We start from the raw sequence: 14,470 nt of genomic DNA on the forward strand, positions 1-14,470 counted from the left end.
CACCTGTTTTACACCCAATTACTGTACAACAGAACCCAAAAACACCCTGCTCCCTCCCCGCCAAACAGATGTAGACATTACAGTAGACAGGACAGGAATGCTTTTTTGACCTCATCCGCTTCAAAACACAAGACATGCAGAGTAGCCAAATAAGGGTCTCTTAATTATACATGTCAGGTAATGATATCTGCAGAACACAGGTGCTCAGATTCAGCATAGTAATAAACAGCTTAATGACCCGAGGATGGGATTAATGTGGTAGTGAGCTCATCTTCTGTTGCACTGAGTTTTAACTACAAAAAGATTTAAAAGATTAACTGATGGTCCACATTTGAGACTAGACGCTTTTATGACTGTGAGATAAAATCCTCTTTATGCGTTTGATGTATTTTCATACATCATAGTATTGTAGATACTTAATCTACTGTCAGTCATTTTTCACTATTTATTATGTAAAGTATTAAGTATGAAGATTTACAGTACAAGCTGGTACCCTCTATGGTATTCACTTCACACCAGTCACAGAAACTCTGCAATGTGTGGAGTTTGGAGTTGGAGACACCAGATTGTGTTCACATATATACCTACTCTGAACATACATGTGTATTTTTTTCTTATCTTACTTAACCATAATGTCCTAGAGTCCTCCTCAACAGCTCAAAAAACATACTTAGCAATGTTTTATCACCACAATACTTCATTACTTTTCCTTATTTTGTGAAAATTGCTTATAAACATTATTTTGGACTGATGACATGTTTCAGAAGTCCACTACAGAAAATGCCTCATTACATATTTGGCATCATCTAAAACATGGTTACATAAAATGTATTTTTATATGCTCTATATCTGTAATCAGGCTTGGACAGTACTTTTTATGCAGCATTACTCCTCCAAAATCCCATATAAGTCTTTTTGGATTTCTGTTACTGGAGTTTTTGGCAAACAAAAGGAATATATATTTGTGCATGCATAGCCCATATAGCATATAAAACATTAGATATGTCCTTTGGTATGCTCTATACTAAAGTTATTTCTGTATGTTATCACCTTCATCAAATGTGCGAGCCCAGTTTGTGGTTACCAATTCAATTTCTCTCTACATAATGGCTTTCAATTCATCCAGAAGAAAAGAAAAAAGGAAAATTGATTTTGCAATTATTTTGCAACACCAGACAATGAGGAAGTAAAACCAATTTCAACAAAAGTTTCCTTTTTACCCCACAACTGTAAGCAGCACTTCATCAGCACATAAAAGTTGATTAAGAGAGTGAATACATCTTTGGTTTAAATGTCATAAAAGTCCCCCTCCTCATTGGAGAAGTTTGTCAAAACTTAAATTTAAAGTACCAAGGGTAAAAGAGGGAGTTTACTGACAGAGCTATTTTTCAAAAAAAACACATACACCTAGAAACTGAAGTGTTTTTGAGCACAGCGACAGCTGCACACAGAAGCATATTCATAAAATGCTTGCTTTGCGTTCCATCTATATCATGTTCAGGGATTTGTGGGGAGAGTGAAAACGCTTGCATGTAAAAGGCTGCTACACTGGCTGGCCATTTAAGCGTGACATGTTGGACACAGAGACGTAGGTTGAGGGCTCTGGGAGTCAGTGTGGTGGTCATGGTGTTGTTTTTAACACACAGGAAGGCAGACCTGGGCGTGTGGCACTGCTTTGGGACGTGGTCTGCGGGAAGGTGAAGAACCAAGCATCTCTCTTAGAGCCAGGGCTAATGCTGTACAATCTAAGAATGGGCACAGAGGTCCAGTAAATCACCATTTTCCTCTCCGTCTCAAACTGTGTGGAGGGGTGTGAATGAGCTCTTTGATAAGTGTGCAGTCTGACAGCAGGGCTTGCACTGGTTGTGGTGGTGATGAGGGGGGACAGGGAGGAGGGGGGGTTCTGGTCAAACTGTGGGGCTAACTGCAGCTCTTTGTGATGTTCCAGGGCCTCTGCAGGATCTGAGAGATCCCAACTGACCCCGAGCAGGACTGTGAGTGCACATCTATGACCTTTCAACCGTGAGGCAAGAAGTGAAAGAAAGAGGTTGGCGGGGGTCAAAGATGGTGCACAGTCTGGGAGGCAGCACAAAATGGGCCATTTGGCAGCCAGAAAAAATGTGTCACTCTCACCATGAATGGAGAATTTAGGGGAAGATTATCTCAGTGAAAAGGACTTACTTCTAATTCATGATCTCCAGCTTGCACATCAACCACTCTGCAATTCCGCAATCATCCATCATTGTGAGACAAATACTTAAATGAAACATGCTTTTCTCAGACATCTGCATCCCACAGGCTTCCATCTGTTTGATTACAAAGCACAAAGACTGGTTTACAGTAACAGAAATCATTTAGAGGCAAAATGCATAACAGGGAACTTCATAGCAGAGCATAGTGGTTAGAGAACAGGAGAGTCATTAATAAGCTCTGGTAAAATTACTCAGCATGCAAAAGTACAGCCTGTTATGAATGTTAAGAATTACCTGGCTTATATTATATGCAAATGGTTTCCTACCTTTTTGGATTGTGATTCCTTTAAATTAAGCTATGTTTACCTCTGACCCATGGTCACCAGTTGCATATGTCTGTGTGTTATGAACAGGTCAAACAAAGATAAAGATTGAATTACAGTACAACACTTAAGATAGTGTGTAACTTACATTGACTGCACACTGGAGAGGCCTGTTTAATACTGAAGGTGTAATATGGAGTCTGGATCAATAATATAATTTGAATTTATGGGTTTACTTCAATTCAATTATGATGAGTTCAACTGATTTTCTAGAGAGATATAATGAGATAAAGAGATTATCTTCTGCCCTGTTCTGAAGAAGAAGTTTGGTATTGGTATTGGTTTGGTATTTTGTGATACACTTTTGTTCACTCAAGGCTTTATTTCTGTCTTTCTGTGGCAAATATCTTGGTTTCCTTTCCTAAGTGTTACATGTAGCGGTTGTACAGGCATTTAAAATCTGCCACAAAAAGGTTTTTATTTCATATCAAGACATGGGTAATGTACCGTATTAGACTTTCCTGCATCTGAATGGAGAGAAAAATCTGAACAAAAAGCAATAACTTTTGACAGACTACTACTGCAGATATGTGGAGGAATGTTGGTTTTGGCTGCCATACGCTTAAACCCTGAGAGGCAAATGGGTGGAAATACAGCCTTACATGTCGATATCAGTGTAAATTAACACTGTTATCGCCTCTCATGTTTGAAATTAAGTGCAAATAATCAGAAAAAAAACAGGTCATATCAGCCTGACACTCGTTTTCCAATGTGAGGATCAGAACATTTCCTGGCAGCACTCAGCAAGGCACCGGCAGCACGAAACCACAAATAATAGAAGCTAATTCCACAGACTAAAGTCATGGGCAATAAAATCAGCAGCTCTGGAAATTTACCTGCATTGGAATGGTTAATATAAAACCATAATTAAGTTGGTCTACCGCAAATGTTGTCAAGGCTTCTCTGCTTTTTTTTTTTCAGACTTGGACCCACATTTAGTACATCTTCTGTCAGTCTGGGATCCAGGCCTGTTCAGTCTGATGGAAAACCTTTTTTGAGTCATAGTAGGATTAGTATTTTAGTCAAAAACAACAGTGCTCTCTGGTGGCAGCAAAGAAACAGTACATCACATCCCCTCATCATCAGAAAACACCTCCAAATGCATGCAGTGCCAAATATGACCACCAGAGTATAGTACATGTCAAGATTTATTCAAGTTTAAGAACCATGCATGTCCTCGTCTCACCTCACAAAACTGACACTAACCTGTAATTGAGACATAAAACAGCTCCATAAAATAAAGACTCCCTCTGGTGCTGATGAGTTGGAGCAGTTATCGGTTAAATTCATTTTCTCTTTTGGCGTATATACTCCACAGACCACGCTTCAGAATACACAGAGAGAGATACATAAAAATGTAATGGAACAAAGTGCTGCAGAATGGAGTTAATTCAATCCCAGCGTGTTGAGATGGTTATCCTTTAATTGTAATTGTGGGCTGCAAATGGCTCCCTCAAAAGACTTTTAAGCTGGTGAAATTAAAGCTGGTTTAAGTGTTGATTGTGCTTTATTTTTTACCCAGGCGCAAAATGACTCTGACTGTGTCAAATTCAATATACTTAACATTCCTCTCAGATGTCCTTGTTAGAAGACGGCATGCAGGGGATGTTGCACAAAATTGTCACCTCCCAGTGATGGGAAATTCTGTCCTAATTCAACACAATCTGATTGTTTGCCACTGTTTGCATATTCTTTTAGTTTTTCTACAGTTTTCACAAGAGAAACGGTGCCCAAACTCCAAGCAAGAATTTACTGCAGAATGAGAGGTGGAAGTAGGACTGAAACAAAACAGGATTCATATATTTCCAGCTTGTTAAGATGAGCTGTGGCGCAAGAGCATCTGCTTGCTTAATTTAGAGAAACATCTTGAATCAAACCTAGAAAAAGAAAAAAAAAAACACAGTGAGGCACTCAGACTACAGAAAGGACACATTTGTAACAAGAGTACTTCTGCAAGAAATTTTCTTGTGTCACACCTCCTGGAAACTGTGCCGGTTACACTCATTTTGCACAGATATGTGTCATTGCCACAGTGTAGAGGAAAACAAGGTTGAATGTGTTTCAAAAGCAACCCTCTCTTATCAAATTATGAAGAGAGGAAGGTCACATGGTCATTGATGCTCCCAGGATGCTGACCCTCTCCTTAGGAGTTTCACACAGACTGCATCATAACTCACACATTTATCCTGCTATCTGTGTCTCACTTTATTTCATAGTGAAGGAGTTTTTGAATCTGCATTCAAGCTCAATCAGTGAGGAAACTAAAGCAAAGGGACATTCTGTTGAAAGTGGTGGACATAATGAGAGGAGAAGAACTTTATGCCTCAAGCAATTCAAATCCATCTGTGTTTTTAATTGTGTTTTTCTTTTACACTTTTATAGATTTTATTATGCTGCCTGCACTTTAGTATCAGAGTAAATGCTGTTCTGTTCTTCTTTGCACAAGTGCACTCAAGAAGGATGAAAAATGATCTTCAGTCTTGAATCTATTAAGCTTTATTTGCATGAATGGGTACCAGCCGCTGTCCCAAAAGCAGGAAAACAACATACATTAAAAATGTTGATAAATCTAATGATAAATAAGAAGTAATCACAGAACTAAGTCAAATAGAAAATAATATACATTTATTATTCAAATACATTTATGCATATGAATTTACATATAAACAGAGACATATTATGAAAACAGTCACATTTACTCACATATACTATAAATCAGGCTCACAATATTATCATTAGTTAGCTCTTTTTCTCTTGAAAATGATGGCAGGCACAGATGTAACCTGTGTAACCAAATATGTATCCTGTTTTTTTGTATTTTCACCCATGAACCTGCTCTTTAACAGCTCTGTCTTTCTTCTTGTGCCACCAAAAATAACAACAGTCTAAAGAACTGATGGTGCTGTAACGTATGCAAGTAAATTCCTTATTAACTCACACACATTAGTGATAAGCTCATTTGCAACTTAATGATGTAAGCCAAGGTTTTATGACTGGAATTCATTACTTCAGTAAGCAACTCCTGTGCTTTATTACAAGGAAAGATAAAGGGAGACATAATTAATGTAATGCAACATAATTCTCCTGCATGGGTAACTTTTGCAGTGAGAAGGCTTCACCTTGGTCCGAGCAGAAAGCCTTGACAGGGTCTCAGTGGGTCTTGAACAAAAGAGAAATGCTTTTATTTCCCTTCATTATTTCCCTTCGTCATTTTCAGAAGAGTGAAATTGTGTGGAAATATATTACTCTCTTTTGTTTATCTCCAATTTACAATATACTGTTTGTACTTCATAGTTAGTAAACAAATTGTTGCCTAATTTTATACCAAGTAATATTATACCAATATTATTATTCATGCTATATTATGTATTAAGTCTATTTGTAGGATATAAAGTTTTCTTGTCCCAGAAGCAAAGTGATTATTCCTTTGAAATGAAAACATTGAAGTGTCATAAATTAGCATTATTTTGCATATTCAGGAGCATAAATTCACCCAGTGTTGAGAAAAATTCCTGCAAGAGTTTTAAGTGTCAGTTTCGACTGATTTAAAGGTCATTTGTGAGACCATAGGAACTATTAGGTGAAACCCGTGAGTTGGTGGTCTCTCATAACTTGTTGATGCGAGTTTATTTTGGAAACTGCAGGCGGAAGTCACAGCATTAATTGTGCCTGACTTGACACTGGTCCATCTCTGCATTAAAGGCTGCAGGGAGGCAGGATCAGGATCAGGATGAAGATTCTGGGAGTCACATGGACTCAACTTTGTAACTGGTTTCCAGTTGTTGTACAGCCCTCAGTCACGCTCTGTGTGAAGCTGTCTCACATTGTTGAGTAACTTTGTTTGATTTTTTTATTTCATTTTTTTTTAGCTTACTTTTCATGCGTTTTCATTCAACATTTCGCTTTTTTCCTTACTTTTCTCGGACTCTTTTTTTTCTTCTGCAGGGAACCTTCACTTCTAAGCATGCTGCAAACTTTACACTTTCGCAACTGAACTCCGTTATGTGACGTGAAACTCTCAACCGCAAAAGGAAATAAGATTTGCATTTATTTACACACAATGACTGAGGAGAGCAGAAGTGAGCACAGAGCTGAAAGCGTGAAGGACATGGAGAAACAGCTCCGGTTACGTGTGTGCGTCCTAAATGAACTTCTGAAGACTGAACGGGATTATGTGGGGACGCTAGAGTTTCTCTCGGTGAGTTTCGACAACAATTTTAAAACAGAGACATCTCATATAAGTGCACATATAACTTAAAGGGATGAAGCCCCAAAGCGCACAAACAAACAAAAACAGCCAGCAGCCTGTTTAGTATGCATGGTGCATCAGGCTCCACAGCAAGAACTCGTCCACTGAGTGTTACATGTTAATAACCTGTGTGAACTACTTCCCCTGGTGTGAGCGGGATGATAATCGACTTTTGAGAGTGTTACCTGTAATATTATCCGAGCTCATCCCTTTGATAGGGATATTAACTTTTCAGATTGCAAGTGTGAAATTGGAAAAGCAGTCACAAAGAGGCACAGCTTTAGTTCCTGCAAAGCCAGTGTCATGTTTAATCCTCTTCTCATTCTGCTTATTAGGCTATTAAAGGATCATAGTGGTTTGTCTGGTGAGAACTAATCATAAACACATCATTTTTTCTTACGGAGTAGTGATATGGTGATTAAGATGCTGTTAAACCAAGTTTTTAATATCCTTACATCATTTAGGAAGTGCTTACTATGATGTACACCTTGAAGTTAAAGTGTATCAGTCCAGGTTATTGAAGACACCTCTACATTCATTAGACACCTTTAAATTTAAGGAGAGAATAAACTGAAATCTATCAGTGAAACTTCTTCAGTGGCACCCATCTGTCAACTGACTGTGTCTTTGTCACACAGACAGGCTCGTAATTTCTACATCATTACTATTCCATCCGTGTTATTACGCTTCTTCCCACACGGCATAGAAAATGTGAGTGTGAGTTGAGTTTGCTCTCTTTGCCAACTTCTTATCAAACCCAGAAGGGTGGAGTAGTGCCAAGGACAGCACAGGTGGACTGAAAAACGAAAATCACTGGAGCTGGTAGTCAGCTGGCAACACATCTCAAAGTGTGACACTCGGTTGCTGTAACGAAGCAACTGTCACTTAATGACATTACATAAAAAAAAACACCTAACCTCAAAGACAAGAAGAAGGAGGGGTAACTCTGTTTAAGCATCAAAGCTGTGAAAATTTGTCATTGTTTAACAGCTGGTAATCAAGTATTTAAACTGCTTTATTTGACCGAGACAGCTGTTGCTGTTGTGAATGTTAAAAGTGAAAATCCTTGCAGTAAACACACCAATGTGATGTGATCGTTTTATCTCGTGTTCCACTGTAAAAAATGTGGATTTGGATGGTTTCCACTGTATTTTCTCAGCAATTTAAGCTCCTGAGCGTGATGGGAACTGTGCAGGGAAGTGAGGTCGAGGGGGCACCGTGTTGTGTGTCATTAAGAGCGCTATTTCCCAGACCACATGTATGAATGTGTACGCCCGACCCCCTCCCACTGCCCAGATGTTTCCAATGGAGGACAGAGGGACTAGGGAGGGGATCGAGCTCTATCTGGCCAGACTGTGCATGGCCTTTCTTAGAAGTGGCATCACTAGAGGAATGGAGGAGGCAAGTACATGAGGGAATGTGTCCTCTGTCCTGGTAGGGGTTTGGGGAATGCACCCCCCCCCCCTCCCTTTTTATCTCCCCTGTTGTTCTGCAACAGGAATTCATTTCAGAAGTGACTGATCCTTACAAGGCAACTCTGTTCTGGCTGCGAATGCCGTGACAGATGCATCAGATTGAGATCTGACAGTGCATTGTTGGTTTACAGCAGAACAAGCTAGACGATGTTGATGGTGAGAAAGCTAGAAAGTGAGAGAGTAAGATGAAGAGTGACTATTATCTACTGTCTTATCATCTGGGAGGTCCTGGGGAGCGTTGTGGAAGATACTCAAGGATGATCAAAGGCAGCCCTACTGGGGAGAAGGGTCATATTGGAGACTTTCATCTGATCACACACAAACACACACATTTTCCTCCCCTGCTTCCTCTACTGCCACAGAAGTTTCTGTCTGCCTAGAGGTCAGAACGGAGGACAACCCGCCCTCTTTCTGCGCGACTCCCTGGTGGGATAATCCAGGGGACTCCGAGAAACAGCAGGGAGAGGCACAGACGGGATATTGCTAGAGGGGTGAAAGGGAAAAGGGTTGAACGGATCATGCAGTAGATATTGCCAGGAGGGTGAAGGGGTAGGTGGGGAGGAAGGGGGGTTGGAGAGGCTGGGCTTGGTGCCTTCTCTTGTAAACCATATTTCCTGGAGGAGGAATTCCTCCGAGGTTAGGAAATGCTGGGGAACAATGAGGCTCCGGTCAGTAGCCCAAGTTGAACTGTAGAGCAGAGACTGTTGCCGCCAATCCGTGGGACCCAAACACAATACACCTCACACATACTGTACCGTTAAGGTAGTGGAAAACATCACAGAGAAGCAGGATGATTAGAGAAATTTGTCCCAGGACAGTCTGAGCCTATTGTGTCGCAACACCTAGCTTCTCATGAGAAAATATACAGATTACATCTTGAAGGTGTCAGTGTTGGAAAGTCTAAACGTGACTCTCTTTGGTTCATGCCAACTTCAATTTATGGCTTCCACAGTAGTCTTGACTGTGAGAGAGAGGCTCTAGGGAAGCTGTCTGATATATCTCAAGCCTATCTTATATAATGAACAATTATAGCTGGAGATAGTGGGCGGCGGTGGACACTAGTGTTTATCTTGGACAGCTAGGAGCCAATAAAATGACAGTCACTCTTAGAAATGTCTCAATGAGAGGAACAAATCCAGACTTAATGTAAACAGCCCCTCTAATGAGCTCCTCGCATTTCTGCAGTTCTTTTTTTTTTTGCCACAGTGTCAAATGAAATACTTTTCTAAGACTTTGCCATTGTTCTTAGTTGATAGAGGGACATTGAAAGACATTTGCTTGCATGATAAGCACTTAGGAGGGAATGGAAGAAGGGACAATGAAGGAAACCTTTCATGTCTTGATTCTGGAGGGAGATCTGAGCCACAAGTTAACTTAATATATTCCAAAGAGCTTTACAGCGCATTAAGTGGTCCCTCAGCTGCTGCCTTCCTCTCCCCCAACAAAAGCCTGTTGAACTATGAAGCAACCACTGAGTGTAATGTTTAAAACAGTTTTAATCCCTTGAATAAACTGAAATTAAATAAATGTCATTTGAGACATTCCAATGCCATCGGATCCTCATTCCTCTTCTTTTAAGACAACAAAAAAGCCATTGCTCCTCAAGGGTGAAATTACAGAATTACTGTATGTTGTATTTGAGGTTTCACATTTTTGTAGAGCTGCATATGCTTACCCTTGTTATATTTCCTTTATGCAGAGAAGTTGTTGGTCAACAAACATGTCTATGGTCACTTTAAATCTGTGAAAATGGCTGCAGGAAGTTGCAAAATCAAGCCTAATGGAGAAAACAGCCGCTAAGAAGGATCATTTACTGGCTCTTAGAAACCCAGGTGTTTGTGTGTGTGTGTCTGTGTGTGTATAGAAGTTCTCTCTCTTTTTCTCTCTCGGGATTTGGGTTTGTTTACATCTTGGCTAGGACTGTCACGTTTGCCAGAGCTGCTTAGGTTTTCTTTTTGCATACAACATACAACTAGCGGCAGTTCTGTCCAGAAGGAGGTCAGGTTACGGGGAGCATGACGAGTGGGAGCCGATGACCCCAAAGGTTGTGACCTCTTGTTCCTATCCCTTTCCTGTCTGTTAATCTGTAGACTTCATGCCAACACCCAGCTCCCTCCTGTCTCCCTATGGAAATAGGAACATAAGATGCTGATGGTCAGTGGCTCCTGATTTGATAAAAGCAAGCACAAACAAAAACGTGTTAACAGATCGTGTGCCAGTATCAGGCTATATATGGAGGCATGTTGTATTCATGTTGAAAAAAATGGTTTTGCCATGCAGGTTTCTTGATGAAATCAAGATTTTTTTTGTTATTATTTTGAGATAAGTCCATGCTATGAGAATCTTATTAATATTTTCAGTTTAGATTTGCAGGTTAGTCATTTCTGGTGTCTATATTTGAATAGAATTGTCTGTTGTCTGGATAAATTGTATATTGAGCAAAGAGCTGAGTGACCTACTTGTTCAGATTAGGTATAAAAAGTGGAAAAAATCTATTATATTATTTTGCTTTTGATAAATTATATTAAGTGAAATATTAAAGTAAAAAGCTAAATCATGAGCCAGAAAGAACAGTTTGGATTTGTAGGAGGAGATGCCAGGTCAGAGAGGCCAAAGCAAAAGTTGTTTACATTACTGTAATGAGACTGACAGCATGTGATATAACTCCTTGTACAGATTCTTCTAAACTATTTAAATAGCTTTTTTAAGGTGGCCGATCAGATAAAATATTCAACATCTGTGCTCACATGATGCTGGTGGTGGGATTGGGTGGTCTAGGGGTTGAGTACTTAATGCTGAGAGCTTGCCAGTGGCCATTTACTGTTGCTTATATTAGTTTGTCTCCATTATGGGCTAGATTTGATGATAAAAGAGTCCACAGAGAGTTGTGTTTTTAAACTGGCTGCTGTTTCTGCCCCGATTACTCTTTTCTTTACTCCTTAATTACTTTGTTTATTTGAGGTTGATGATTGCTGCGTCATTCTGTTCCCATTTCTACACCTGTCTCTTATCCCCTCTCTCCTTTCATACGTCTTGAATCTCTCTTGCTTCCTGTCTTTCTTTTTCGTTTTTCACTGTAGTGTGTCCCAGAGGGAGCGGTGGCTGCATATGTTCCATCCATTATTTTAGATGAGATTAATTCTGCCTTATTTAAAGTATATATAGACACAACTGTCTCTGTACTGTGTATGTGTGTGTTTGTGAGAGAGCAACGCAGAAGAGAGAATTGGAAGCACAGAGAGAGGTGAGATGTTTTTCTCCTTGACTCTTAATTGGATTCGGTCAGTCTCTGTTGCCTGAGAATACAGACAGTTTCTCTCTTGTGTCTGTCCCCAGTGCGAGGCCCCTGAACTGATGAAGTGGCTCACTTGCATTTTAATTTCACACTGCCTCTACACAAGTGGTTTGCATTTCATGCTGTGTTTGCAAGGACAGTACTGTAACTTCTGAATTACTTATGATTTTTCACAGTCTGCATTTAAGTGTTAATACATTCTCTCTGTGCGTGTCTATAGATGTTTATTGTGTGCCTTTTAATGTTGTATTTACAGGATCAATAGATGCATTGTGCGATATACTGTATGACTGTGTGTGACAACCTGTTTAGTACTCTATAGTTAAATCTGTAGCCAACCTGAAGATGAATGATAGTGAGGATTAGCTTGGCAACAACAGAGCCTTTTTCCTGCAGAGATTTTGTGGCAACCTTGAGTCCCATATCAATTAAAACACTGAGTGGGATAATCCTTTATCTTCTCATTGTGTAATGCTACTTTGGAGCTGCTGTGTTTTGCATGTCTTTCAATATTTTATTCATTTATCTTTATGAAAAAAAAAAAAAGATTTAGCAATTTCCTCAATGTAGCAAATGTGATTACCATTGGGAAATATTCAGTCACATGGACGCCTACATTATGCCAAGTTGAAGAATTACTAGTTGCTAGACTGAATATTGTGATCCTCAGTGAGAGGCGTGACAGTGAAAGTAATTTGATTTAAAAGGTTGTTTGTAAGCTTCCTGTCTGTAGGGCTTGGTATCACACCTCAATCCTTTATGGTATTGACCAAAAATGTGTACTGAAAGCAGAGTTGCAATCTTATTTACTTCTTTGATCAGGTTGTTCCTGATTTAAAACATTTTGACCAATTTTGAATTATTTTGTTTTGGCTAAATTCCTGTAATGCTGATTTTGTTTCACCATTTCACCATCAAGTGAAGTCTGGCTTTGTTTGTTAAAGAAATAGTTCCACTCTCATGTCTTAAAGGAAGCTACAGTCATTAACCAGTTAGCATAGCAGAAAGATAGCGATTTCTTGGCCAGACACAGTGACTTCCTGGAGTCTTGTCAAGACTATAACCCCGTGTCTAGACAGCAAGCGTAGCGTAAACAGCACGTCAGCAGAGCAGCAACGGCAGCGAGTGCTGCTGGAAGCTTTCAGGTTCAGTATTAGGCGTAGATCACCTGTGTGTTGGAAGCGCTCAGAGCCCAATACACGACTGTAGTAACGCGCGTAAAATGGAGGAAAATAGACTTGAAGCGTAAATGAATGCTTCAGGTCGCTGTTACGCCTGTAAGATGCGGGTGAGATGCGAAACTGCACAGATTAAAATGAGAGCGAATCTGTTGCGTGTGACATGCGCGTTAAAAACGCGTATGACATGCTTGTTGTCTAGACACGGGGTAAAGCTGCAAGACATATCAGTGGAGTCACTGTCCCCAGCCAAGGAATACCCCGTAATACCGCAACTTTTTGTTTTTCACACTTTTGTATTTATTAAACAAAAATATGATGTTTGTATTTGTGAGCTTTAGAGGTGTGGATTTCATTACCCTTGGACTTAATGCTAAGCTAAGCTAACCGTCTGTTGGATGTAGCTTCATATTTACTGTACGGATATAAGAGTGGTATCTATCTTCTCATCTAACTCTAAGCAAGAACGTAAATAAGCATTCCCAAAATGTGAAAGTACTTCTTTTTTAGAAAAACATGGTCATATATTATAAAAGCAAGGTATTAAAAGAAGTATTCCTTTGGTCTTGGCACCGAGACTCAGAGATGGCACAAATATCAAAAAATTTCAACCAATTCCAGGTCTGCCTGTGTGTGTTGTGTGTCCTCCAATGTCATCATCTAGTCTACAGAATAACTTTATTGATAAGTTTGATTGCAGTTCTTTACACCGTCTTTCTGTCAGTATAAAAAACTTTCAAGTCCTTGTGGCAGGTTCTTGTACCAGAGAGAGTTCCTTAGCTTTTGTCTCAGAGACCATTTTTCAAGCAGGATTTCCTTCCTTCCTGGCCCTCCCCGTCTTTACATTGTGCTGCACGTTTCCTGCTTCAACACACACACACACACACACACACACACACACACACACACACACACACACACACACACACCACACACACACCACACACACACACCACACACACACATATACACACACACATACACTCATACACTTCCCCCCGCTCTCTCCACTGGGCCAGGGAAAGCAGAGTCGTGCTACAGATGCCCACTTGGCAACATGTAGCTTCATTGCATATAGACAATAGAGCTGCAAGGACCCCTGCACTGAATCCATAGTGTGGATTCAGCTCAGGAGGCAGAGGTGGTGCTGTGTAGCTGCCCAGAGTAGAAGGCAGTCATTGATTTGGCCAGTGCCAGCTGCCCGGTCACATGGTGTCTACGTGTGACAAGTCGAAGAGTGGCAGGGCTCCGGTAGACACTTGTCAGGACGTTCATGCAGTGTGAAGGGGTCATCATCACAAGGGGCCCTGTGTTTAAGCTGGCATGCTCTGCTGCAGGGAACACACACACACACACATACACACACACTCACACATTTGCTCAGATCAGTATGTCTGCAGCGTTGGTTTGCACTCTTAAACCTGCTTCAGCATTGCTATAATTGAAGACACCGTTGGAAAAAATGACAATATGTTTACAGACAATTTAAATATTGGTATGTTGTTTATAAGGCTATTGCCTGTAAAAAAAATAATTACCAACAATGTGGCTTGGTATCATAAAATGGTGCAACTGCTTCTACATTTTCAAATCTTATTTGGTTTAATTCACTTGTTTTTGATTTAAGTGTCCTCAGAATATGTCTAAACACATCTGCATGTTCCCTTTGTGGTTTCAACTCACACTTTCCATGTCATT

General features: G+C 40.1%; 1 protein-coding gene across 1 annotated transcript in view; it reads left to right on the plus strand.

Moving 5' to 3' along the window:
• Positions 1 to 6,305: 6,305 nt before the first annotated feature.
• The window catches only part of prex2 (phosphatidylinositol-3,4,5-trisphosphate-dependent Rac exchange factor 2), a 95,155-nt gene continuing 86,990 nt past the window's right edge, over positions 6,306 to 14,470 (plus strand). The window contains exons 1-2 of the mRNA XM_044339479.1: positions 6,306 to 6,401; positions 6,521 to 6,773. Of these exons, the coding sequence (XP_044195414.1) occupies positions 6,636 to 6,773 (138 nt within the window). The 5' untranslated portion in view covers positions 6,306 to 6,401; positions 6,521 to 6,635. The remainder of the gene's footprint in view (positions 6,402 to 6,520; positions 6,774 to 14,470) is intronic.

This window comes from Thunnus albacares, chromosome 21 (assembly GCF_914725855.1).
Source record: "Thunnus albacares chromosome 21, fThuAlb1.1, whole genome shotgun sequence".
Taxonomy (NCBI): domain Eukaryota; kingdom Metazoa; phylum Chordata; class Actinopteri; order Scombriformes; family Scombridae; genus Thunnus; species Thunnus albacares.